The sequence below is a fragment of the Psittacula echo genome (assembly GCF_963264785.1).
Source record: "Psittacula echo genome assembly, chromosome: 5".
In the NCBI taxonomy this organism is placed as follows: domain Eukaryota; kingdom Metazoa; phylum Chordata; class Aves; order Psittaciformes; family Psittacidae; genus Psittacula; species Psittacula echo.
In genome coordinates, this window is record NC_137739.1 from 4,855,886 (window position 1) to 4,883,646 (window position 27,761).

A 27,761-nucleotide genomic window follows, 5' to 3' on the forward strand; every position below is an offset into this window, starting at 1 on the left:
AATTTTTTGCTGATAAAGAGTTGCTGGAAGGATGTTTTAAGCTGAATTTGTCTTTCCAGTGGTAATGCAGGAAGGTTGAGGGTGTGAAGAAAGAAGTGCAGGCAAGCGGTGCAGGAAAGCTTTGCATTACAGCAGCCTGATGTGTTTAAAAAATAAAGAATATCCCTAAGGAGCTTTGGTATGCCAAATGTGTTGGTTAAATTAGTACTGAGTGCTCGTACATGGCAAGCCTTCAGAAGTGGGAGAAAGTGGGGCTCTGAGTGCAGCTTCCCTCTCGAAGGCCCCTTTCTGCTGAGGAACTCAAACAGCGTGCACACCATCTGGCATAATCATGGGAAAGGGGGATAGGGCTTTTTCCCTTCCACCCCCACTCTTCCCTGTTAATGATACCAAAGTTCAGCTCCTACAGCGGGACCGAGTTTCTGCTGTTCCGTTTGGGAAAGCAGCCCCTGCAAGGTCCCCCCATCCCAGTGCGCTTGGTGGGCTTTGGAACCTAAAGGTTCCTTTAGGCTGGGAAAACAAACAGTGTATGGCTATGTGGAGTATCTGTGAGGGAGCAGTTAGGTTTAACTAGTGTGCATCTCGTTATGTGCAGCTGATGGGCCCTATACTCTCTATACTCTGACATTTGCTTGGCTGGAAAGTATGTTGTGTGGCTCGTACATTTTGCCAGGATAGTATCTCATCAGAGAGTACCTATGGAGCAAACTGGGGGGAAAGAAGGGGAAGAAAAGCCTACAAAGAGCAAGTTACTACCAGACCCTGTTAGAAACAGTCACTAGTTTTGTTAAGAATCTTACTTTAATCACAGCATTCTTTGTTTTATTTCTTTGACCAGGAGGAAGTTGTTGTTTCAATTGGGAGGAAGCGTATAAATGATCTTTAAGGGATTTCTTCATGGGGAGGAAAAGAGATACTGATTTAAAAGAACAAAGCTTTGTTTTAGGTTTGCTGATAGAAATCTGTCTGCCTTTTCAATACCAGGACAGCAGCGGGTGACTTAGGACCTTTCCAGATATTCAAGTCATTTCTAATGAGCTGGCATTTGTCACCACTCCCAGGGTTTATCCAAAAAAGCATATGGATAAAATAGCATCCTTTTACTTGATCAATTCATGTGGGAAAGTGCAGCTGGATTTGGGGCTAGAATGGATTTTATTTTTTTTTACATTATATTTAACAAAATTGGTTTGCATTTTTGGGTTTAATCCAGGATTTTCCAAATACAAAGAAATTTGAATGGAGCAAAACGGAATTAGAATAGAATTAAACACTTACTGCTTCCCTTTCCTCCCAGGAACATCTGACGAGAAATAGGTGTACCACAGTAACTCAGCTTGGGATGGCCTCAAGCCAGCATGTCTGTAGCATCCATGTTTGTTGTACCTATAGATGTGGATGGTATATGGAGGGATTTAGCATTTATTCTGGATCTGCCCTGAACAGAAGCATAGCATGAGGATTCATTTTTTTTTAAATCAATCTCACGCATGTATAATAAATTCCACCCCCTTTCAAACCCACTCATGCACTTGGATTTCTAATGAATAAGCCTGCATATTTATTCATGAAGATTAAAGAACTGTGCAGATAGAGGCAGCTGGCTGAACTTTTTTTTCCCCTTTAAATCTGCTGACCTCTGCTCAGGAGTAAAGAGGAAAACCCTCTCTGATTCACTTAGTCTGTTAACTGAGCCATTTTGTCTGTCCCAGTCTGCAATTTACTGCTTAGGGCACAGAACATAGAATCAACTAGGTTGGAAAAGACCTTTGAGATCATCAAGTCCAACCATTCTCCAGGTTTCATTGAGTGGGATGCAGAGAAGGAATAAAGTGGGGCAAAAGATCTCCTGTTTATATGTAAAAAATACACAAAACCCAACTTCTTTTAAAGGTGTTTTTTCAGCACTGACTTACTGCAGAGCCCTTAAACATCTGGGCCCTGATTCACACCCCTGCTATGGCTGTGCCGTGGTCAGATGTGACGCTATCTCTGTTTTCCACAGGCCCTGTTGCTGTTGGGTGGCATCGCTCTCTCCTGCCTTGCTCTGGACCTGCTCTTTCTCTTGTTCTACTCGTTTTGGCTGTGCTGCCGCCATCGGAAGAGTGAAGAACACCTAAATGCTGACTGCTGCTGTACAGCATGGTGTGTCATCATTGCAACCCTTGTGTGCAGGTACGGTCGAGGCCTGAAAGGGATCCTCCCTGTCCTTTGGGGTGGTGTGTCCTGCGTGTGCATATTCATGCTTGATGTGCTGTGTCTGGTTAGTGAATGTTGGCAGTAATCTCTCTTTCCGTTTGATATACATATGATTTACATATCTGTAATGTATTTTCTTCCTTTCTACCACTTGCTGAACTGGCTAATGGTTTGAGCAGTGTGAAAAGGAATAGCTAATGTCCTGCTCTTTGATGCTTTGCAAGTGGTAAATCAAGGACACTGCATCCTTGGGAGCTTCTTGCTTAAATGGGATGGATACAGTTGAAATATTTATCATGTCTAGTTGGAGATTTCTTAGAATCCAGTGTCCAAAAAGAATGACTGTGGTGGAGTAGATTAGGACAAAAGAGGCACAGAGGATTCTTTTGTGTTTGGAAGTACTGGTATTTGACTGGAGTGGATGTTCAGGTTTTGCAGCCTGTATAAGACACTGCTGCATTTCATTATCTGCACTAGTGTACCATCTCTAAGGGTTGCTAGTAATGCTGCTAGTGTGAGTAACATTTCATGTTGTGAGTGAGCAATGTAAGGTTGTGGAGGTGAAGTGAATAGAAGGGTTTCTGAAAATGAGAAATTAAATAATTAAACATGTGCAGAAGAAGTTAAAAGGAGAGAATTGACATTTTGTTTGTTTTCTGGGTTTGGTGTTTTGAGTTTTTCTTGTCTACATGGATGAAGATCCCATTTCCTAGAAAGTTAATGATGGAGCATCTGAAAACAGGGACATCCTTGCAAACTTCTGGAAGGCGCCTTGAACTTAGTTTGTTTTGTCTTGAGCAGAACGAGCTCTATGGATGTGTCTGCTGAGATTGAGCACTGCATTTCTTACAATCCCATGCATCATCTACTCTTGCCCAAGACTCCAAGTGGTCTTAACTGCCCCTCTGCAGGGCTGGCAGGTCTGAGAACAGCCCACTATTCAGAAAGGAGATAACAATGGTTTTTTGTATTTATTTGCTGATTTGGTATGTGATCTTTCTGAAGGTGAGAATGTTCTGTGAAGGCCAGGCTTAGCTGTTCAAGAGCTATGTTGTGCTACTAATGCATTTGTATATTTGTTCTTTCAAGGCACATACTTAAGAGAATAGAAAACCCCTGAAATCTGGAACAAACACTGCAGAGCAGACATTCTGTTTGGCAGCTAGGGATGGGTTTGCCTGTAGAGGCAGAGGCTCAGTGTTGAGGAAGAGATCTACTGCACTAGCCAATATTGCCATCTTTGCAGGGAGCTCTTCTGTACATTGCTGAACGCAAATAGGAGTGGAAAGGCAAACCAGAAAACAACTTGCAAAGAAGAAATCTCAGCCTCATTCACCTTTCTTTTTAGTGATCTCGGCAGCTTCAGCTGCATCCATTCAAATCCACTGAAAGTGCTGTGGTCCTAACCCTTTCTTACTGATGCTATTTATAGTTGTGCTGCTGCTACAGGCTCTTGTTAGCTGTTGTAAAGTAGCATGTGTGTCCAGGGCAGCTGCTGCAGAGTGTGATAGTTGATTGTTTTTAATTGTGGAAAGGGTGAGAAGGAGGTGTGCAGAACAGCATGTGTGAGACAACTTTAAGTTGGAAGGTCAGCATATAAATTCTGGTAAACTTGATGTGACTCCCAGTCGAGTCTGCCAGCTGGAAAACTGCTTAAGCTTCCTCAAAATCCAAACCATTGGTTCTCATCCTTGTTGTACCATTTGTTTTTGCAAGTATTAGATGTAGGAGTATCCTTAAAACTAAGATTCTACCTGAATCTACAGTGATATTGAATGAGTATGTCTTGACTTCTTTTAATCTAGTTTTAAATATCCATTCTGTTGTTGTTGCACTTGAGTAATAGCAGGTTGGTACCATCCATGGTGAGTGAAGGTGCTGTCCAAGTGCTGCTGCTCTCCTGCAAAGCTGAGGTCAGTTTTCTGCCCCTTTTCCGGCAGCTGGACACCACAGTGCACTCAAACTGGCGCCTCTTGGCACTCTGTGCTCATTGTCTGGCTGGGAATGTAGATGCAGCTTCTGACAAGCAAGGAATCTGATCTGTGCTAGCAGGAAGTCCCAGTTAGATACTAACAGCTAAAGATTAGTCCACTGGATCTATCCTATCCGAGCTGTGTGTTACACATAGCAGAAGTGCCAGACGGGCAGATGCTGTGATGCCTCAGAGTGATGGGGAATAAGGCTATGTCTGCCTGACAGTAGGCTGACCTGGGAAACCGTTTGTAGCACCATATGCAAGGGGAGGGAAGTAGCATGGATGCTGAAGCAATGAGAGGTTCCAAACAGCAGCTGATCTGTCTTTCTATCCTAGAACTAGTTAACTCTAGTTAACTATTGTTAACCTATCTTGTCTTCCTCTCCTAGAACTACTTAACTCTGGTTAAGTCCAGCTGTGCCTAGTACATGCTTATTTACGTAGTACATAATCCCAGAGGGCTGTTTGTACTGTGAATCCTGCTGAGTGCTGTGGATCACTGTTTCCTAATGACTTGATATTTCCTGCTGAGCAAAAGGGAGACTGCTGAGCCAGCAGAAGGGATAACTGGTTAACAGGAGCTCTCCAACAAAATGTCTCTCTAATGAGTGTTTCCAGTTGTTCTAGCCACAAAGTAAGAATGATTTGCCTAGATTACTCCTTGAATACTTATGTAACTTCTAGTACTTACCAGTTTTGATTGGTTTCTGTGTATTAGAAGTTGTCTTATAAATCATCTCATCCACCAGTTTAGGTGACCCTAACTCTCCCAGGAGGGAGCTCAGCTCTGAAGGTGGGTAAGAAGCTTTGTGGAGAAGATACCTGAAAGAAATGGGTACAAATAGATGATGAAAACTTGCTTTCTGAAGTGCCAGTAATAGCACTTTCCCTTGGTGCAAAAGTGCAAGGTGGTAATTAGACAGACAAATTAACATTCCTCCTGAGAAGATCAAGTCTAAAAAGGGCTCTCCTTATGAAGTTCCTGTAATTAAAGATGACTTGGTGTAGTTAGATTATTCATTTCTAAGGATGTGATGTGAATGGCTAGTGTTCATCTTTTCAGACTGGTGACTGGGTACCCGGAGGAGTTTTCACTGTTTGTGCGTGGGTATTAAACCAGGAGGATCTCACCACCAGAAGGCATGTATATACTCACTGTATCAGATTAACATTCTGCTGTTCATGTATACCCTGAGCAATCCACAAAACATTTTTTTGCAGGTCATGTTGCAAGCTAATTCGGAATTGCACTTGATATTTCTTGTTCTTTATCAAGGGATGTTCTAAGCCCATATGGCTTTTGCATACAAACAACAGAAAGCTATTCCACAGACTTGGATTTCTTGAGGCTTGCTGAAAAGTGATACTGAAGTGTGTGCACACAACATGCAGCACATTAAACTGTACTGTTGCATGTACAGGAATACATGGAAATCATGGCATGCTGCTCTTCTCTCTCATGTCATATAACTGTTTGAAGAGCTGGTACAGTTTGCTGTCTCCCTACTGTGTTTCTGTGGGTGTGCTCCAGTGATGATAGTGTTAAGCTCAGCAGCTTTCTTGACTTAACATAAGTGGGTTTCCTAAAACATACCAAAAGGACTGAGTAGCCAAGTGGCTTTTTTAAATGCAGTATTGAACAGCAGAGCAGCTTAAATGGCCTGTAAGAGCTTGATAGATTGATTTCTGAGATTGTCATTAAAAATATGAGGGAGAATTAAGGCAGGAGAGAGGTGGGGGTAATGGAATTGGTAGAAGAATGACAAAGGTAGGTTTGGAATCGAGGAAAGGACAGCGTGAATTCAGGAGAGGTGTGTGTGTGCTCGGGAGGGGAGTGTGACAGAAGCCAGAATAGCAGAAGTGGAGATGACTTTCCTATAGAAGCGTTGAAAATGCGTTGGAGTATCTTCCAGAGGGTGCTAGGGTGGAAAAAAGCTGTGTCATTCAGGAATGCTGTTCTTGTATCCACGCAGCGTGACAGAAATGCAGGCTTCCCCATTGGGTGAGGATTTTGTCATCCCGTACTGGGAGATGGATCAGCTGTATCTGGGGTTACTGAGCCCCCAGGGTTTGTGCAAGAAGCCGTGTGATTTGTCCTGACCTCAAGGACTTACGCTATTGGGTTAAGATGAGTTGATCTATTTTTACTTTAAAAGAATGCCCTTAAATAGATGAAGCCCCTCTGTTTCTCTTTAATCAAATAGAGGGTAGTTAAAAACTAGTGTAAATCCTTAAATCTGCTTTAAACAATAGCAACTTACACCAGCATGTGTAGGCAGGGATTTGAAACAACTATTGGATTTAGATGAAGCCAAATGCAAACAGAAAACTAAGCAGCAACAGTTCTCTTCCCCCACTGGCAGCTCTCCCACTGCCTGCCCTTCAGCTCTGCCCCCTTCTCAGTCACAGCGTGGGTCCAGACAGCTACCCCCAGCCTGGGATTCAGGGATGTTTTCCTTCCCTCTCTAGCATGATAGTAAGGGGAACTGCCACAAATCTGTGCAGCTTGCTCCTAGGAGAAGGAATGGCAGTATAACTGGCTCTTGCTAGCACAGGGAATGGATGTGGAGCTGGCTTTTGCTGGGCAGTAATGGAAAACTTAATGCTTTAGGTGTAGTTTCTAGTGAAAGTGTGAGATGCATGTCTAGAGGGATTTATTATTTGAATAAAATGGCTTTTATCCCAATTCCTATTGCTCTAGTGTTTTCTTTCAGGAGTAGTGACTGCTTAGAGGGTTTAAGGGAGGTCAAAGCAGTGGTTTGCACAGGGATGGATAGGAATCCTAGGGATGGCTGCTGGGTTAGTTCTGCCTTCAACAGGGTAACAAGTCTCAAGTCACTTGCCAGTCATTGCTAGCACTTCATAAATGGTCCCTTTGAGTAAACTGACTGATGTGCCTATCTATGCTGCATCTTTAAGGGCAAGATGACTGCTGCTACTGCAGAGTGCTCTTTCTGAGTCTTTTCCACCATAACAGTGCCACTGTGCTGGGAATGCTGGGAGCCAAACAGCAGGTTTTGGGCACTTACCAAGCCTTTGCTGAAAGAATAAGCTTCTAGTAGCTGTAACAGGCTGAATAAAAACTGCTCGCTAATTAAAAGGGTCAGATCTGCATATTGAATGTCAAGAATGTTCTGGAATTTGTGTGTCTGTAGTAGAAACAACTATTAAAGTTTGCTGCTGCTTAGGAGAGCAGAAGGGTCTTTCTGAATGTTTGCTCTGATAAGACAAGAGGAAACTCAAGCCATGGGATGCTGAGTTGCCTTATCCTGGGCATAGCTCTGGCTCTGTAATCTCTCTTAAGTGGAAGAAGTGTGTGTGTGTCTTTTTTATCCCCTCTGCCCCCGTGCATCCTAGGCATGTGTTATCAGCTCTGATAAAAGCTGCAGCCAGCGAGGAATGCAAAGGGTTTTTCTCTTTAATTACCAACATCATTTGCATTAGGAAAATGTTTGAGGAATGGTGCTCATGAAGAAAGAGGATAATTTCTTCTATTAACACTAATGCTAAGAGTTACAGACTTGCTGCCTTTCTAGATATGATGTAGGCTGCCTACTGTCCCTGGAAGACTCTCCAGCTGAGGTTTTTATGGGCCGAGCTCTCTATAATTTGTGGAGAATCGGTTGTTGGAAAAAGCATCACACAGATTTTCACAGTGGATCCACTTCCAATGTGTGATCTTTGCTTCTATTTTTTGTATTTATGAGGAGAAAGTAAAAATGCAGCCATGTGAACTGTATTGGTCTGTCTGAAGTGGATGAACCCAGGCAAGGAGGGATGGATGCTGTCTTCCTGCATCAGAGGAGCAAGAGCAGAAACAGTCGTTTGGACTGTGGATTGATGTGTGTGCCAGAACAAATCTGCAAGGGTCTGTTATCAAGACAAAGCCCGCTCTGGCTTGCTTGCTTGGCTTCATTTCCCAGCTGGGTGGTGGTGCTGGTGAAGAATGCTTAATATCCTTTAGTGGCCCTTCCTGTTAAACAAAGGCACTATGCTTGCTTGTTCTGAAAGCTGGGTTTTGGCTTGTTTCCTTCCTCTTTTATTCCCCCTTCAAACCAACTCTGTGAGCGTAGTGCTGTAACTCAAGCACAAGAAGAAACTGTGAAGAAACCGTTTTGTCCAGAATAACTTCAGATTTACACCAAAACCACCAACACCTTCCATTCCAATACCACAGACACAACCCTGGTATTGTGAGAACCTTCCCAGAACAGATCCTGGAGCTCTGAAACTAAATGTGGCACAAGAATAGAAATTTTATATCTTGGTAATGGCTTTTTTTGCCTTGAGTTTAGCTGTGTGACCCCTTCACAAGCTCTTTCCTCCTCTATTATTAGATAAAATGGGCTTGGGAAGAGGAACTGTGAGTTCCTGCAGTGATGTCTTAATAGAAGATGTATCACTGACTTGCATGAGATTATCTGCTGGTTGCAACTCATTTACAGGATCTTCCCCCTTTAAGTGAGGCTTAAGCTAATATGGTTTACTTCATAATTGGGGCAGGCTGATATGTGTGGACAGTTATGGCAAATCATCTGATAGGTGGTAATTTGCTAAGCAGCTGGAGCTGAATTGTGTCCACAAGCTTGAAATTCATTTGCTTTAACAATAAATAAGCCTTTTGTCCCAGTAAGTTATTAAGCCTTCTTTCCCAGTACTCTAAGTCAGTGTGACACAAATGCTTCTAATGGGAAGATAAATCAAGATAGATGAGGTTCATAGATAGTTCAGAGTGTAGAAGGCATGGAAAATACGGAGGAACCACCATCATGGGATAGTAGTCAATGCAAGCTCTTTGTGTCCTGCTGTTAAGAAATTTAATGAAACAATCTGTATTTTACATCCAGAGAACGCATGTGTCCCCTGACATAGCAATGGTAGCTCCTGGAGGAGCCACTGGAGAGCTGCTTGGCTGGCTTATTCTGCAACAGATCTTCATTATTGTACCATAAATGAAACCTACATACTGAGAAGGGATGGTGTTCCTCTGTTCATCGTTTGGACACTATATAGGGAGTTGATGGCTGAGTGGAAAACACAGGCAAACGTTTACAGGTGATTTGTTTAGTGGTTGCTGAGGAGCATGACCCCAGCTTCTCTTAGGGAGGCATACAGGTGTTCCTGCCTATGGCAGGGGGTTGGAACTACATGATCTTTAAGGTTTCTTCTAACCCAAACCATTCTGTGTGTCTTCGATATGATTCTATGAGTCTTCCCTTTCTGTGGCAAGTGCTGATGTGATTACCAAGGGTGCTGTTGCAGTAAGCCATGCATTATATAGCTTGCCATTTAGCTCTAACTCTGCCCTTTCTTTCTCTGCAGTGCTGGAATTGCTGTAGGCTTCTATGGGAATGGAGAGACCAGTGACGGCATTCACCGGCTGACGTACTCGCTACGCCATGCAAACCGCACTGTGGCTGGTGTCCAGGACAGGGTAAGCACTAGGAGAGATGTGCTAGCAAAGAGGGAGTGTGGGAATGAGCAGACTTGCTCAGCACCTCTTTTCTTGAATCTGGCTGTGCCTGTATCTCTTCCTATTTTTTGTTAGTCTCTGCGTTTAGAGATGTGCTAAAATTTCCATTAGCTGAGTGGTGATTGCTTCAGCTCTTCTAAAAATATCAAAGCAAACACAGCTTGTTAAATGAAGTCTTCCCTTTGCTAGGTTTATAAACAGCTTCTGATCAGCCGCCTTCCACACCCGGAAGAGGAGGCAGGCCAAAGCAGACAAATCTCTTAGTAAAATGTATCATTTTGGCACAATCAGTTGTTCTTGTGCTGCCTCTAATTTCATGGTATCATTCTGTGACCCTGATGGCAGCTAAATGTGTGCATGTGTTAAAGGTTCAGCTGAGATGCTATTATTGGACTACTTTCAAACAAATTATTTTATAGATGCTTATAAGTTGCTTTTGAAGGGTAAGCAGTCTGAGCCTCTAGGACAGAGGACTGGTAATATGGTAGCTGTCCATGACTTGCTGGTAAGAATGAATCCTCTTTTACTTCCTTGACTTCTTGTCCTTTAATTATTTATCTCATTTTTGCCATCTTTTTTTTTTTCCTCCCTCTTACATTCCCATAATACAGGTACTAGATACTGCAGTGGCCCTGAACCAAACAGCAGAACCAAACTTGCTTGTCCTGGAGGAGATGTTCACAAAGCAGACCGACTACCTGCATGTTATCCAGAAACTGCAAGGTCTCTTGGATGAGCTGGTCAGGCAAACAACTGAGATCCCCTTTTGGAAGAATGAAGAGCTGTCTCTGGAGGAGCTGGCAATTCAGATTGACCTCTATGACTGGTACAGGTGTGTAGCATGCTGTAGTGTAGATGTAGTAGCATCTGTTTTGCAACAATGATGTGCGTCTTCTGGAGGCAGGTGCTGTTGGCTCACTTAGTTCATTTGTTTCTTACAGCAAAATTGCATTCAGTTTAGATCAAAATGTGGCACAGCTTTTTTCTTAACTGTGTTTATTACCAGCTGAAGGGAAACTCACTCTGAATGTGTAGCTTGTTCTAACACTGGGGAAAAAACAGCCACAGAGAGAGTTACTGTTGTGTCCTAATCAGCGTGTTGTAGTTGCGTGGCACAGTAGCTAGAGTAGAAAACTGGACTGGTTCCATAAGTTAACAGCACATGCTAATGTTCCTTTTTATTAAACATATTTAATAAAAGATTGCATCAGCGGTATTCCACGAAATAAAACCTCAGTCCACACATGTGGAATAAATAAGCATTTTCTAACAGATGTCTAGGGAATTCAAGAAGATGCAGTGCCTCTTCTTCACTTGATGGTGTCCAGCTGCATATAACTTTACACAAGAACAAGATTAGCAGTCTCGTTTCTCAGCAACTGTGCATGCTGGCCATGTTGCGTAAACGTTTTTACCTGCTTTGACTCTAGACCCAGCAAGTATCCAGAGCTCCCTGGACATTAATCATTAGTGGTGGCTTTTACTTAAAGAAAAGGGCTACATTTTTCCAATGAGTCACACTAACTTGTTGATCTGCGCCTTTTGTACACCAGTTTTCCTTTGCAGACTATGTATTCTGTTTGCTGCAGGTGGCTGGGATACCTGGGCCTGCTCCTCTTCCATGTCCTGATATGTTTGCTGGTGCTCTTTGGGCTCATTAGAAACTCCAGGGCCATTCTTATGGGGTAAGTCCTGACCCAGGCACAGAGGATAAGGAAGGCCATCTTAATCCAAGTGCCTACTAGTTTAAACCTCTAAGTTGTTGTTAGTTGATATCAAGGACTTCTGAGACTGAACTTCTTAAATGAGCTTCTCAACGTAAAGAGACTTTGTAGAGCATAGCTCTGTGGGTAGGATTAGGGCTAAGTCTGAGAGATCTTCGCAGGAAGGTTCTTGAGCTATGAAATGCAATAGTGCCGGTGTCCATTGCCGTCTCATCCAAGATGAGGAACTCATGTGGGCAGTCTAACCTTCCAGTGCGTAGCTTTGGTAGCCTCCATTTGCTGGAAGGTAGCAATGTGACTATCCTCCCTTAAATTTACAGGATTTAAAAATCTCCTTTTAATTCTCTACAGTTGTGAAGGCATTTGTTACATGCTGATGAGCACTGCATGTATCTGCACGACCTGGTAGCATGCCTTTTGTGTCATGCTCTGCTCTTGTTTACCTTTGGCTGTCATACCTGAAGAACAAGCAATGTTAAACTGAGAACAAGCAATGGTTTGTACAGTTATGAGGAGGAGTCTTGTTGCCATGGTACTGCAATATTAATGCATGCCTATTTCTAAAAAGCACTGCAAATGCAGCAATGCTCAGGCCCCATTACAAGAGCAAATATTCCTCTCCCTATTGTGTAGCTTGGTTTAGCTTGGCACATTTGGCAAAGGATCTGGTATCGTAAACGCAGCGACAGTTTGACAACTGACGTGGCCAAGAGTTTATCCCGGTACATGGTGATGCCATTTGAATAACTGGAATGCATATTCAGGTTTATTATTTGCCAGGTGACTTCATACCTGGCAGGTTATACAGACAAAAGTCCAAGTGTGTATGCACAGATGGTAAACCCAGGGTTTAAATTAGAATCTCATTCCCCGTTAGCCAAAAGTTCATATTAAGGCATTCCCCAAAGGGAGCACATGGCATAAAGAAGCAAATGTATCACAGCCAAGCAAGATGGTGAAATGCCAGTTTTAGATCTTTCAGCCAAACAATCAGTTACTGACCCAGTCATCTTCATTTAAGATGAAACAACAAATGTGTCTTATTGATTACCCTTGCCCAGCTGAGGCACCAAGCTGTGTTGTCTGTGTGTCATAAAACCACAGAACCGTGCTGATCCCTGGATAATATTTTTTCCATCCATTTGGAAAAAGTACAATAAAGTCTTTAGTGTCTCACTCCACAGTGCTGCAAAGGGGTCAGTCTGGTGAAGCTCCATTACTTCTGCACGATGAGCAGAATCCATTCACAGAATAGGGATTACTCAAAATCAAAATAAACTGGTAGACTGAAGGGTAGATTTCTTTTTAATGGAGACCTATAGATTTATTTTTCACAGCTCTAATCTTCAATGAGACAAATACAACAGAAAGAAAGAGATGTCCTTTCCTCACAGAGATGCTAGCACTAGGTTTGAATAAAAAACATCTTGGTTATGAGGAGGTTTTGCTTTGTTTTCTTCAGGGTGTGGGTGAGAGGGAACCTGCTTTTATGTTTCCAAGCCTGAAGGAAAAGGTATCCCTGAGAGAGCAACCCGGTGTCCCTTGGCTTTGAAGATAGGGATACATAAAATGAAACTGCTTGTTAGTCTGTACCGCTGGACCTGAGGGAGTTGAGGAGCGCTTTTGCCTAAGCATCTCTAATACTCATTATGACAGCAAAGGTGAAGAGCTAATGCACCGTTTGGGAAAGTGCAAAGCCCTTTTCCACTGGTGTGTGGTAGCTCAACATCACTGAGACCAGGGCTCTGCCGTCTCTCTGCCTTCTATCTGCTTGATAGCAGCCACTTCCCTCTGTTTCTGTTGGTAAGGAGGTCTAGCTCTCAGAACAGAACTTTGAAACCTGTGAAGAGATGGACTCACATGGCAGTTCCAGGCACTTCAGCTGTTGCTCTGAACTGTTTGTCTGCAGCTGTTTCCTGGGGCTTTGTGGGATGCTCAGGTGCTGCTTGGAACCAAAGGCAGATGTCCTAACAGAGACTGAGTGTTCCCTCCCACTGTCTTAGCCATACAGTGCTTACATCTAACAACCGCCTGTTTATTCTAGAAACAGGAGGGGTTTGTCTGATTTTTGGATCAGGTTGTTTTGGGGTTTTTTCCTTTGAATATCTTTGGACCTGGTAATTAAAGTCCAGAATGGGAATGGTGAAAGCAGTGGGACTGCAGTCATCCATCTGCTGATCTGCCTTCCCTACAGCCACCCCTGTGTCTTTGTGCCTTGGCTTCCCTGCTAGAAGCAGGATAAGACTTTGCTTCCAGCCTCTTCTTCCTTCCCTGCAGGCCCAGGGCCAGGTAGCATGGGAACCGAGAGTTGGATATAAACTTCTCTGCTGCTGTTCATATAAAAGGCGATGGTTTATCTGAAGATAACTTTGGGTTTGGCAATTGGTTTGGACTCCAAATAATACATCTTGTGAAAGGATCTGCTTGAAATCAGAGCTGCTACATCTGCCATCTGTCTGTCTCCCGCAGGGTGTGCTTGCTTGGGGTGTTTGCCCTGATTGTCAGCTGGGGATCCCTGGGTCTGGAGTTGGCTGTCGCTGTGGTAAGTGGCTCTGATCCAAGTCCCATTCAACCTTTGCTGCAGGTTTATCAGTTATGAGATTAATGTTACACTGTGTTTTATAGCATATCTTGTTCTAAGTAGCTGTCCTAGCAATTTCCATCTATGAAAAGTGGAGAGCTCCTCCTTTCTCTGTGGTGTGATGCACTAGCTGGTACTCCAGCACTGCTGTGGTTGTGTAAAGCAGTGCTAGTGGGGGTGACGATGAGAGACTTCAGCATCTGAAACACGACCATAGTAGAGAGTTCCCTGATGTTAACCTGGCTCAACTGTTCTTTGATACTGGTGTTCTTTGATATTCCTTTTCCCTTTCGTCTTGCATCTATCTAGGGCTCCAGTGACTTCTGTATTAACCCTGATGCTTATGTCTCCAAAGTGGTTGAAGAGAATGCAGTGCTTAGTGCTGGTAAGTGCTGGGACTGGCTTTGACACAGGGTACTGTGGCTCCAGCTGTCACATAACAGCATGGCAGGGGCTGAGAATTTAAGGCTGTGTTTGGGACAGAGGAGCTTGCACACAGTGGGAAGAGCATATGGGTGTGGAGCTCTGGAAAAGCAATGTCTTCCCAAGGAAGCATTTATACCCTGGTCAGAAGTGTACATGTACAGTTTTGTCGGAAGAGCCTTCAGAACCTTTCTTCTGTCTTGGAAATAACTCATAAAATGGAACAACTGAAGTCTCTGGATTATTCTGCTTTAAGTGTAGCACTCTTGAATCTTGTTCTACTCTCTAAGTGGCAGAAGTGTGGCAATAGCAACGTGCACTTTGAGTTGTCATTTTTAAAACTTGCTCTTGTATTCCTGAATCTAGAATAGTAATTTTTACATCTCTTATCAACAAATATCTATATTTTTTCTTAATGGAGGCTATAAATAATAGTTTCTTTAATTTAAAGGGTAAATAAATGGAAAGTGCCACAAATAAGTATGATTTTTCCCTTTCCATTATAAATGCAGTATTTTTGTTTATCCTGTTCCATTTAAAGCAAGATGCTTCCATCACAGTGGCATGCAGTTGAAGTACTAATGGATTTTGGGTTTGTGGTTCCTAATCTAGACTGAAGTTACTGGTGAGATGAGGGGTGCCTCCAGTTGGGACCTCAGTGGGGGGCAAAAGTGGCATTTAGAACTGTGGCTTAACAAGAAAGTGCCAGCAGAGATACTGTAAGTGCTAGAAAGGAAAAGGATTTTTCATGACTGAGTTTGATGCTTAGATAAAAGTTAATTTTTCTCCTACCTTCTCTCCCCTGATAGTTCCTCTGTATGATGAAACACAAATAAGCAATGACGCCGATATGCAAAAGGAGCCATCTGTGTTTTCCCTAGTTCTTATTTAGTGGAATCAGAGAATCTTTGCCGTGTGTACAGAAGGTCTAGTGTATGGCTGGGTGCTTAGCCAAATGCTGCCTCTCACTGTGCAACTGATCAGAAATTAGGTAGGTAGCTATGGCTGAGGATGCAGGGATTGGAAGCAATAAGGACTGTTTGTCTGGAGGCAGACTGCAGTATAAAAGAGTATGTACAAGTTGATATTATCACTCTGCAGCTTATTTTTGGAATGCCTTATTTATTGATTTCCCGAGAAGGAGAGAAGAGAGCCAGGCAGCTCTCTTTGTAACAAAGAAATGCAATAAGGGAGGAGAATGAGTGTTTATCACCACACAAAATGAAAATCCTCTCTTGGCTGTGAAGGTGACAAAGTGGCACCAAGGTACCAAGCTAGTCTTCTGGTTGTTCAAGGAGACAAACAGGTCTGTGAGGCCAAGGGGAAATACTTGGCTCTAATTTGGTTGCCCAAATGAGTTCTGGAGCGTGTTTGGTAACAGTTAGATTGACCCTGGGGAACTGAAGAAACACCCCTTTGTGCAATTTCTCTGTTTCAGTTGTCCTTGTCTCCTTGGCTCCTAACAGTGAGTGTAGGACTGACATTCTGTCCCTCCTCCTGCTTCCCCGGGCAGGGACAGCCAACTCCTCCGGGTGAAATCAGGCTGTTCTGACAGCACCACCGCCTTTAACAGTTGTTAAGGCTCCATAAATAACAGTGAATGGGTCCAAGCGAAACGCTGAAGAGGAGGAAGAGCAGGTGTTGTCACAGGCTTGAGTCGGAAGGGTGGCCCCTTCTGTGGGAGGCTGGTGTGTCAGCTCCCTGCTGTCAAGCAGCCGCTGCGTGTTCTTCATCGCCTTTTCTTTTTTTCAGAGGGAAATCAGTCTAACTTCTGAGCCTGCCATTGCACTAGGCAGCTGGCTGGGAGATGATCCAATGTTCTGCCTTTCCCATGTGGATTGTCACTGCTGTGTCATAGTTTGTGATCAGGAAGCTATGGAAATAGCTCATGATCTCCAAAGTCGGGACACTCGTGTGCACCTGAGCAGAAAGGAAAGTCACGATGCAGTGTGGGACTGCTCAATGACACTCCTTAGAAACATCTTTAAAAGTGTTGGTATCCCTTAACATGCTTGGCTGTAAATTGTAGCAGCTGCTTTGTCATCAGCTGAGCCATATATACACCAAGAGTGGCGAGCTTGAGGAGGCAGGGCAGGCAGCTTGGAGCCAGCATCAAGTGTGGTCCTCTTGGAGGAAGATGGCTTCTTCGAAGGGTCATTATTCTAGTGCATGGAATCTTCACACTCTCTGGTTTGCTGCCTCTGCTCTTTGGGTAATGCTTTCCAACATTAACAAGAGTACAGACAGATGAGGCAGATAGTTCCATCAGAGTGAAACCAGAGTTTACCTGACCATGAATTTTTCAGCTCAGAAAAGAGCTGACTAAGAGTGTGAGTGGATGGAAGGGCTCAGATCATCCATGAAAGAAAAATCCATTGGGAATTAGAATATATATATCACATTTAGCAATCACATTTACCTTGGGAATCACTTCTGCAGAAGTTGGGCTGAGAGGGCACTCTTGTCCTCATGCCCTGAGGGCACTCAGTCTTGCCTAGGTACCTGCTTTCGGCATGTCACATACTGGGCTAGGTGCTGCCATATATTTTTAAGGATAGAAGAACCAACAAGTAACTTTAAGAAGCTTTGTAGTGCTCAGTTGATTTTTCCCTTTAATTGCTATTCTTAGTTGTTGTTTTTAAATATAACGTGTTGTAATATTCCCAGCCCTCTGCTCTGGCATTCAAACAGAGGTGAATGCTTCTCACTTCCCCCTGATTAGATGGGAGATTGGTGTATTTGCAGTGCTTTTATGTTGGTGATAGTTATAGTAGTTTTCACAGAAGAATAACTGTGGTGCTGTGATGGTTTAACCCCAGGCAGCAACTCAGCCCCACACAGCCACTTGTTCACTTCCCCCTGGTGGGATGGGAGAGAATGGGAAGGGTGAAAGTGAGAAACTTGTGGGTTAAGATAAAGACAATTCAATAAGTAAAGCAAAAGCTACACAGGCAAGCAAAGCAGAGCAAGGACTCAATTCATCACTTGCCAGGTCAGGTCAAGCAGGTTTTCAGCCATCTCCAGGACAGCAGGGCTCCATCACAGGTAACAGTGACTTGGGATGATGATAAATGCCATCACTCCCAATTTCCCCACTTCCTCCTTCATCCCCAGCTCTATATGCTGAGCATGACATTGTATAGTCTGGAATACCCCTTTGGTCAATTGGGGTCAGCTGTCCTGGCTGTGTCCTCTTCCAACTCCTTGTGCATCCCCAGCCTCCTCGCTGGTGAGGAGCAGAAGAGGCTTTGGCTCTGTGTAAGCACTGCTCAGCAGTCACTAAAACACCCCTGTTTCCAGCACAAATGCAAATCACAGCCCCATATCAGCAACTGTAAAGAAAATTTACTCTACCCCAGCCAAAACCAGCAGAGTTGGATACTGGGCAACTAGAATGTTAATATTCCTATTTGTCTATTAATTTCTGTTTGCAAATCTAGATAGAATTAATGGAGCTGAGAATAATCTGACCAAGTGCATTATTATTGTTGTCATGTTTTCAGCTGATCTCCTTGTTTTGTAGATAAAATGTGCTGCATTAAGAAAAGGGAGGGAGGGAGGAGAACAGGGAGCAAAGAGCCTTAATGTAGGTTTCCTGGAGAAGGAAAGACTTAAATCATTTTGCAGAAGAGGCTGATATATGTGCCTAACTCATCCAGTATTCATTAATTGAGATAAAGCCAATGGAGTTGAACAGTGTCTGTATAATCGGTTCCTGCTGTTAGTCAAAAGACTTGGTGCGGCCAAGATGTTTATTTTCAAAGCAGGAGGCCATCTTCTAGTTTCATCCTTTTTCACTGTTGTTGTGTTATTATCAGATGACTTATTACATATAATCAAATATGAAGGCACAATCTGTCTAAGCAACAGGCAGAGCTTTCTCATATAAATGCTATGCAGATCTGCCCCTTTGCTGTCAGAATGTTGCCTTAGGGAAACGAAATTCCTGGTGGAGAACATCTTACCTGGGCACGAGAATCTGGCCAAAAGGCATGTCTTCCTTTGACATCAGAGGTGATAGACTTCAGCTTTCTCTGCTGATTGAACCCACAGAGACAGTCTCATCTGGGTGTATATGTAAAATGTGAGATGCTTAGAGAATGCTCAAGTAGGGCTGGGAAAAGCGGTTCTAGGTGTGAGGAGTTTTTCCAGCTAGGATCTGCTCATTACCCTACAGACCTTCTCACTGCCTTTTGGCAGGTGCATAATGCCATTTTTGCATTTCAGCTGGGCTTTGAAGTGAATAGTAAGTCTCCATGGCTGCAAAGCAATAAGTAGCTCTAGCAGCTGAAGCTGTCTTTAGCAGGCAGCTCTACTTTCCTTTCTAGGAAACCCAGATTTTGCAAAAATAAAGCATTTTGGGTAGTTCCTTTCCCTGCCTTCTGCTCCTTCACTGCCTGTGCACTAAAAGAGTGGGTCAGGGGGATTGCTGCAGGCATAGGCAGCTGCAAATGTGACCCTGCCTAACCCTTCTGCTGTGAACTAGTTTGCCTAAAGGCTGGCTTCAAAAATTGCATCCAACCTTCAGGAATTTTCCTTGAGAGGAAAATGCATCGGAAAGATAATTATAGGAAGGGATTGCCTGGAGCTGTTAGAGTGCAAATGATGGGTTAGTGTAGCTGTTTTCTGGACAGAAATGGGAGGTTTGGGGGTGTACAGGATAGCTTCCACCAGGTTTAAAACTGGTGAAGGTGCCTCCTGCTCTTTCCTCTTTCCCAGCCTGGCGGTGTGGAGGCAGGGGTCACATTCCTCTTGATTTCCAGGCTTTGCAGTGTATGATCACTTTAAGGCAGCTTTACTGTCTGTTGTAGCTTTGGCTTTGAAGCACCACAGCTATTAGCGTGCTGGGTTCAGTGCAGGGGAAAGCTGCTCCTGCTGTCTTTACCATTTTGGAAAGCACGTTTTATGTACAGTGTCACACTTGTCAGCTGCAAAGACAGTGCTACCACAGTGAAGCCTTGTTGATCCTGCCTTCCAGGGGCAAGCAAGGGAAACACTTCACTGTGCTGCTTTTTACTTCACTTGTAACCAGCAATCTTTATCCTGGGCTTACAAGCTGCAAACTATGATGATATTGGGAACTCTTCTCTGTAATCTGCCCACCAGGGGTGATCCAAAGGCCCTCAAGAAACATTTCTAGAGCTATTTATTAGCAGTATGTCATGCAACTGAATGCACTTACAAAGGTGATGTAAAACTGATACCACTGTGAAAGCCTAAGAGAAACTTATAGTGGTTTGTTGGTTTAAAATAAATAGGTGGTGAAATCATAGAATCATAGAATAGTTAGGGTTGGAAAAGACCTTAAGATCATCCAGTTCCAACCCCCCTGCCATGGGCAGGGACACCTCACTCTAAACCATGGCACCCAAGGCTCTGTCCAACCTGGCCTTGAACACTGCCAGGGATGAAGCATTTACCACTTCTTTGAGCAACCTGTTCCAGCTCACCACCGTCACAGTAAAGAACTTCCTCCTTATATCCAACCTGAACTTCCCCTGTTTAAGTTTGAACCCATCACCCCTTGTCCTGTCACTACAGTCCCTAATGAAGAGTCCCTCTTCATCATTCTCGTAGGCCCCCTTCAGATACTGGAAGGCTGCTCTGAGGTCTCCACGCAGCCTTCTCTTCTCCAGGCTGAACAGCCCCAACTTTCTCAGCCTGTCTTCATTCGGGGGGTGCTCCACTCCCCTGATCATCCTCGTGGCCTCCTCTGGACTTGTTCCAACAGTTCCATGTCCTTTTTGTGTTGAGGACACCAGAACTGTACATAGTGCTGCAAGGGGGGTCTCACGAGAGCAGAGTAGAGGGGTAGGATCACCTTCAAACTGCTGGTCACGCTTCTTTTGGTGCAGACCATGTGTGATGCTGTGGATTGCTGTGCTGTTCTGTCAGCACAGGTGCATTTTAATCCATTTTCCCATCACCATTGAGTGTGATTTATGAGCCTGCGAGGAGCAGTCCTTTCTTTGGCTCAGCAGTTGTGGACAGTTGCTTGTGTGGTCTGGCCACAGTGAGGCACACAAAGCAGTTCCTGCTGCCCATTGCTGTTCGGAGGCTTGGCTGGGGAGATGCAGGTCATCCCAGAGAAAGAGTTGGTGGGAGGGAGATGGAGCAGCTGGCAGAAGCTGCCCCAAAGTAGGCTAATGAATTATAAATACCAGCTGTCAGGTTGCATTGCCAGCGTGCAGGAGCTGACAGGCTGTGGTGTACCACTTGGTCTCCAGTGTGTTGGCTTGCCCAAAGGTGTGTTCAATATTTATGGGAAGTCAGGATACAATCAAGTCTGCTTCCTTTACAGCTCTGCTTCTTGTGGTGGTGCCTTTTGCTGATTTCTGAGTTGGGGCTGTTGAATATAGCTTTGCAGCTTGCAATATTTGTGACTGCAAGTCACAGAAGATTAAAGAGAATGGGGAAAAGGATGCTAGTGGCGGGGGGAAACGCAGAAGATATGTGTGTTTTGGGGCATTTGTATTCTTTACCAAGCCAACATCACTTTAAAGAACCTGCTGACTTTGCTGATGCCTTTATTCATCTGAAGAAGAACTGTAAATGTCTAAGAAATAATCTAAAGGCATCCAGATGATAAGTTTTCAGAGCTCCCTTCCTCAATGGCATTATTGAGAACGGCAGGGGCAAAGCCTCTTATTTGTAATTTGGGCATGTTGGCAGTTGGTATAGTATTATGGAGGGCTTATGAGGGCATCAGGCTGGTTTCATACATATCTGAATGAGGAGCAATATAGCTGTCTTCAAGCCTGTAAATAAATGATGCTGGTAGCAGAGCACTGTAAGGTCATATCTGGAAGTTTATCGGTATGTCTTCATTGTACTAGGATTACTGGTAAAGCTGCCGAGTGTTAAGACTAACTTTTGGGATGTCACCAGCAAAGAAGCTGAGGTTCCCTGAGCAGGTAACATGTTGCTGTTATCCTAGTGCATGGGAAGAGCTTTCTTCCCTGATGAAGCCTGCATTATTGACTCAATACTGAAAATGCCTTCTTTACGTAAGTCAAAAGAAGGATGCAAAGCAAATGACATGCACTCTTTTAGTTAAAGTTTAATTGAAGACTTCTAATTAAAATCTAATTGTGTGCAATTGCATATCCATCAGCACACAGACTACTATTTACATGTTCATCACTAATACGTGTCAGAAAAACAAGAACTTTTTCCATCCATTTCCTCACTTGCTTTCAAAGTGGCACCATTTTTAGGAGATGATATTAGTAAGTTAAGACTTTCTTGAATTAGGAGGACTTCTCATGTTCTTCTACAGAACACTGCCTAAAACCAATCTATCCTTGAACTTGACAGAAGAATCCCCAGTTGTGAAGATGGATTTTGGTGGGGGGTCTTTTGCCCTTTTTTCTTTCAAACACTTGAACTTATGTTTGGGAAGTGGTATATTCAGCATTGGGTAGCACAAGATGTGTGCGTGCACCTCCTTTGGCCCAACAGCACACTGTTTTGATAGCAGCCTGTATTTATATCACTGTTACTACCTGTCCTGTGCTAGTATTTTGTGGCTGTGTAGTGACCTTGCTGGTGAACTGAACGGGCTGAAAGTTGAGTTCTCTCTGCTATGTGCCCTAGACAGCAGCCTGTAGTTGCTTTAAGTGTCTGTAGAATGGTATTCTGACACTCAGAAGTTGCAGAAATTAATCATCCAGTTGGATATATCCTAGACTGAGGTCTTATGTTTATACAGTGGATAGTGCTGACTTCTGTTTGGATGTTTCATCTAAGTATTTAAGTGGGAAAAACCCATTACCTTTCACTCTTCAAGAAAACAGATCTCAGTTTTCTCCCCAAAGACAGCTTACATCCCTTTCTCTAGTGCCATCCACGCACTGTAATCCTACATGGGGAGATGGAAGTGATTCCATTTATATTGCATTTTCATTTTGTGTATTGCTTTCAGAACTGAACACCTCCCTTGTGGCAGTTGTATAATGCTGCAAAGCTGGAACAGTGTGTTATTCCAGTATACTGGAACAATGACTGTCCTTTTGTCTTTGTAGATACTCTCCGCTATTACATGACCTGTAGTGCTGGATACCCCAACCCTTTCCAGCAGGTGAGTATAAGCATCCTTCACCCACTCTCAGCATCCTGCAGGGTATAGGTTAAATGCTTTTGATGCCAGCATGCAGCAAATTGCAAGGTGTTAGCTTTATGGAGCACTCCACCTGTTGGTAAAGCTTTGGTAGCTACTTCCCAGCTGTGCAAGAGGTGGCACTGTGATTTAGTGAGTGGTTTTTTCCAACTTCATCCCTACCTGCATAGTTTCAGTTCCAAGATGCCCTCTTAGAAGGGCCTGTGTGTAATGTGGTGAGGACCATGGCTGTTTGTGGCATCTCTGTTTATATGGCACTCTAAGAGCAGCAACATGAAGAAAGAGCACCCACAATTAATGCCAGAGTGGGAAACTACATCATGCTTTGAATCTCTTGCAGGTTCTTTTAGGTTAAACAGTGGCAATGCTTCACTCCCAGAATGTGAGGGAGTGATTCTCACACATGCCTCCTAAATCCTTTGGATGTTGAAGGGTTTGTACCCTGAAGTATAAATGTGAGTCATTATTCTTTTGTGTGGGGGCTGAAGAACAGCACCTGGGTCCATCCCAAACTTTGTCTTATGTATCAGAGGCCAGAATGAACCCACACCACCTACCGTTTGGCAGACACCAGCTGCTTCACCATTTATATTTAGGATTTTTTAAGTCTTGTCTTCCTCTGTTTTAAAGGGTGGGGTAAGAACGCTTCAAGCTGTGGTATGATGCACCATTGCCATCTGTTGCATTTCTGGTTGTTCAGTATATGCTCTGACATGCTATTGCATGTGAAATTCCCATGGATGCCTTAATGGGATGTGAAGGCTGCACCCTAATACAAACAACTTCTGGTGTTAACATTAAGTCTCTCTCAGCCATCTGATTTAGTAGAAAAATCCAGCTGTGCTTTGGTGAGAACATGAGTACTTTGTCTTTTGTTTCTCCTTCCCCTCTGTCCTGGAGCCAGCTCCAGCTGTGTGTATGTTTTTTGTGTATGTGTTTTGTTGTTGTTTGTCCTTTTGGTTCTTCCTTTCCCCTATTCTTTCTGTCTGTACTTCTTCCAGGTTGGTGAAAGTCAAACTTAACCCTCTTGCAGCTGCACCCATGTTAGTTGAGACAATCTTAACTTGTACCATTCATACAGATGATGCTTCAATATTTGGGAAGCAGGATTTAAGTCTCTTCCCAAGAGTTCCGTTGGTGCATGTGTCCTGGCTGAAACGTTGCATGTTTTGTGTTGAGCAGAAGCTGTCAGCAAGTCACAAGGCTCTGGTAGAAATGCAGGATGATGTTGTGGAACTCATGAGGTCAGCGAGCAGAGAGCACCCCACCTCCAAGGTAACTCTCCTCAAGTTGGCTCTCTGTGTGCTTTCTGCCTTCCCTTACCCTTGTACAAAGCCTAATATAAGCTCCTGCTAAGCCATTTCCATGTAGTAATTGCTAGCTTGTTGCTTACAGGAGTATCTTACTCGGATCCAGGAGGTTTTAAATTCAACAGAGATCAACTTGCAGCAACTGACAGCTTTAGTAGACTGCCGGAGTCTGCATTTGGTGAGTACTCAGTAACTGGACTTGAGCTAAGGAAGAGCAAAGGGGATGAAGAGCCTGTAGTGTACTGATTATTTTAGTGTTTCAAATCTCTGCTGTGCCAGAACAGTTTGCAACAGCTTTTACTGTTTGATTCCAGCAGAAAGGAGAATGGGCATTTGGATCAAGTTAGCTTTCTGTTTAAAGATCAACATAGGAAACTAGATAACACGCCTTTATACATCTACAAGCTGCAGCCGTAAGGTTTCAGGGCTGTCAGATGGGTTTTTTTCCATAGCGTATGGCTTATTGACTTTCCCATGGGGTGGAATGCCGTAAAGCTGCAGTATAGCATGGACTAACTGTTGGCCTAGCTGAATTGCTGGAAACGGATAAGTGGATAGTCCATGATGTGTTCCTGGGCCACAGGACATAGTGAGGAAGCTGAGAGGCTTAAAGAAAAATGTGCTATCTTAAGTGTGCCTTTGCTTTCTTTTCTACCACCACCCCCCCCATCACTCCCCATTTTTTTCCCTCCTCTTCTCATTCTTCCTATGTGGGGTTGAAAATATTTTCATATATAAATCTGAGATGTGCTTTGTGAGAGGAAATAAGGGTTAGATCAGTTATGAAAAACACTTGAGGTCCCTGAAATCAAAACAGAAATATGCTCTGGAAAAGAAACTACAATCTCTTAAGTTGTTTCAGAGGCTGTAGTCCAGGGGAAGGGCTTTTGAATTAGAGCTCAATGTTAGCTCTCTAATGATCAGAAAACTCTGCTCATTTCTCTCTCCAGGATTACGTCCAGGCTTTGACGGGCTTTTGCTATGATGGAGTGGAAGGCCTCATCTACCTGGTTCTCTTCTCCTTTGTCACAGCCCTCATGTTCAGTTCCATTGTGTGCAGCGTCCCACACACTTGGCAGCAAAAGAGGTATAGAGAGGGTTTGGATCCTGTAGCATTGTAGAGCTCTTTTCTAATGAAGACTGGCTATTGGACTTGTGCCCATGAGCACATGGAGCTCTTTCCCATACGATCCCAGGAGTGTGAGGGATGAGGCTTTATAAGCACAGGTCCAACACACAAAAAAAATGTTGGCTTTTGTTGGCTGTGGTTAACACTTACATCTGAACCTTATTGCACTGGAATACTATGTGTGCAGAGTATTTAGTACACTCTAGGACTGTAAGTCAAGACAGAGATTAATGATTATAGCTGTAGAGAGAGGTAATGCTTGAACTACGTGCCATCTCTGTAAAATGCCTGTTCTCTTGCATTGCTTTGAGGCATTTGTTCTAGTATGGGGAAGAGAATTGGAATGAGAAGCAGTTCACACTTGCCTTTTTGGCTTTGCTTATACTGAGGTGACTGACTTGCATAGCTAATAGAAACCAGAACTGTCTTGGTGGCAGTAGCATGGGCAGATGAAATACTTGCAAATTGGTGGCAGTCATCTAGCAGCAGAGTTGTTTGGAATTAGTATTAATAATTCAGGCTGATCAGGAAGTGCTGAGCAAACCTTTGCTTCACTGACTGGCTGCTGCCATCACATGCAGCTATTAAAATAGCTTTGAGTTTTCTGTTCTTGCAGAAGAGCAGCAGTCTGTGCAGCAAACTCTCTTCTGTGGTCCTGAAGCACAATTTTTGTGGTCTAAGCCCAGGCTCAAGATGCAAAGATCAAAATGAAATGGAACATCCTGAACAATAGCAGGAAGCCAGAGCCCGCCAGGCCTGCAGTGCCCAGAGAGAGCCTTGGGAAGTGCGTTAGAGTAGCACTTGAGAAAATGGCTGGTTTCCTTACCTCTTCCACATGCAGCTGCAGAGGCATTACCAAGAAGATAATGGGAGTCTGTCTGTTTAAGGAGAAAGGTTTACACAGTGGGATCTCTCTTGTGCTGCATTCCATGTGGGCTGCTGCTTGCCCTGCCAGCCCCAGCAGGCTCTGACTGCTGCTGTGAACTGAAGGATTCCCTCTTGCATTCCCTCCAGCATCACTGCTTCCTCTGCCTCCCTCTGGGAAGTGGAGGATGTCATCCTTTATTGCCTGTATGAGACTCTCCAGGCTGCAATTCCCTAAATAAATCTTCAGTGCCACCTTGTGGTACAGGAGCTGTGGCTGATGTTTGGGTGATGTTTAGTGATGCCCATGCTGTCTCTGCCAGCAGCAAAGTGCTTCCTACAGAACCCTTTACTAGCTTTGTTAACCATCACTAAAGTGTATTTCAAACCTTGGTGCTTCATCCTATAGAGAGATAAAACAGCAGTGTATATTACGTAGGAGGGACAAAAGATTAATATGGGAAGGGGGAAAGGAAAAACGGCAATGCTCTGTTGGTAAACGCAATGTTGGCAAACGGCTCTGCTCTGCATTAAAATTGGTTTAAAATTCTGTCACTTTTGAGAGAATAAAGGCTTTAGACATGAATGTTGCAATTTAGTCTCTCTGAAGACTTCTGAGATTGTGCTGGAAGCTGAAGCAGACTCATAACCAGATAAGTCTACAGAGGCTTATCCTTAAAAGCTCTTTGGACATGGCAACAAGAAACAGAAGGACACAAATTGTTGTTTGAAGGATGCTTTCTGTGGGATGCTTGGCACTACCTCCCCGCTGTCTCTGTTTTGTTGTGTTAAGTGCTGTGTATTTCAGGATGTGTGTCCATCCTTTGGCTGCATGACTGGGCAGTTGCAGAACTCTGTGGTCTGCCAAGCCTTGGGAGAAGACCGTAGGGTGACTGTAGGGGATCACGCAGTGTAAAAGTCCAGATGGTATCTGTGGGAGGTCTGAGTCACTCTGGTGTAGGCTGTGTTTGACACTGCCACCCTGAGGCATCCCAAATGGGTATGAATGTGGAGGTGTGGAAGATGGCTGGGAGGTTCCTAGGATTACCATGGTTTCCTGCAAACCCCACATGTGGGGTAATTGTAGGGTTCTAGGAACTTTTTCTCCTTCTTGCAGAAGCTCAGATGATGATGGGGAAGAAGAATCAGCTGCTCAAGGGAGTAGACAAACACACGATAATCTTTACAGAGTGCACATGCCCAGCCTCTATAGCTGTGGGAGTAGTTATGGCAGTGAGACCAGCATTCCAGCAGCAGCACACACAGTCAGCAATGCTCCTGTCACAGAGTACATGTGAGTATCCCAACAAGAAGGCTGTACCGTGCTTGTCCAGGTTGCTTCACTCTCATTTCTATTGTTGCAAGCACTGAAGGCACACACTTTTGGCCAAGCAGTAGAAAGTGATGAAGGTTTTTGTCCCAAGTGTCAAAAGACATATCTTCTGATTGGTATCTACTGGGACAAGGGAATAGCTTAGAAGTGCTGCAGTAGATAAAGAGCTGTGTAACATGCATGCTCCAAACTGTGAACAGCTTTGTCCTGCAGAATTTAGGAATCTGTCTAGAGAAAAGAAGTAGGAAAGTATTGTCTGGGCTCCTTATAACAAAATTATTCTGATCACCATAAGAGTTAATTCTTCAGACAGAGCAGTCTTGCCTCCTTAAAGGCAAGATTTTAAGCCTCCTTAGAGACTAAGAGCCAAGACAAAACCTTCAGGCTCTGTCCTTCCACCATATTTGCAGTCAGCTCTGATGTCTGTTACAGTCTGGAGCTACCTAGTCAGGGTGGGATCTTCAGAGCTTTCTCCAGAAGTGCCTACCCCTCATCACACTTGGACTAGCTTCAGGACCCATCTTTTTTGGGGGCTGGCACATCATTTGGTTCTTCCCTTTAGACTTTGTCCTCATTTCATCTCCATTTCTGCAGCTTGGCAGTTCTGATGCTGCGAGGAGGCAGATTTTCC

The 27,761-nt window shown here is 43.9% G+C and overlaps 1 protein-coding gene across 1 annotated transcript in view; it reads left to right on the forward strand.

Moving 5' to 3' along the window:
* TTYH3 (tweety family member 3) overlaps positions 1-27,761 on the forward strand; it is a 74,274-nt gene that overhangs the window by 37,374 nt on the left and 9,139 nt on the right. Inside the window, exons 2-12 of the mRNA XM_080619100.1 lie at positions 2,006-2,175; positions 9,497-9,608; positions 10,259-10,479; positions 11,237-11,332; positions 13,841-13,913; positions 14,262-14,337; positions 22,400-22,455; positions 23,677-23,769; positions 23,890-23,982; positions 24,755-24,891; positions 26,915-27,091. Coding sequence (XP_080475226.1) covers positions 2,006-2,175; positions 9,497-9,608; positions 10,259-10,479; positions 11,237-11,332; positions 13,841-13,913; positions 14,262-14,337; positions 22,400-22,455; positions 23,677-23,769; positions 23,890-23,982; positions 24,755-24,891; positions 26,915-27,091 — 1,304 coding nt within the window. The remainder of the gene's footprint in view (positions 1-2,005; positions 2,176-9,496; positions 9,609-10,258; positions 10,480-11,236; positions 11,333-13,840; positions 13,914-14,261; positions 14,338-22,399; positions 22,456-23,676; positions 23,770-23,889; positions 23,983-24,754; positions 24,892-26,914; positions 27,092-27,761) is intronic.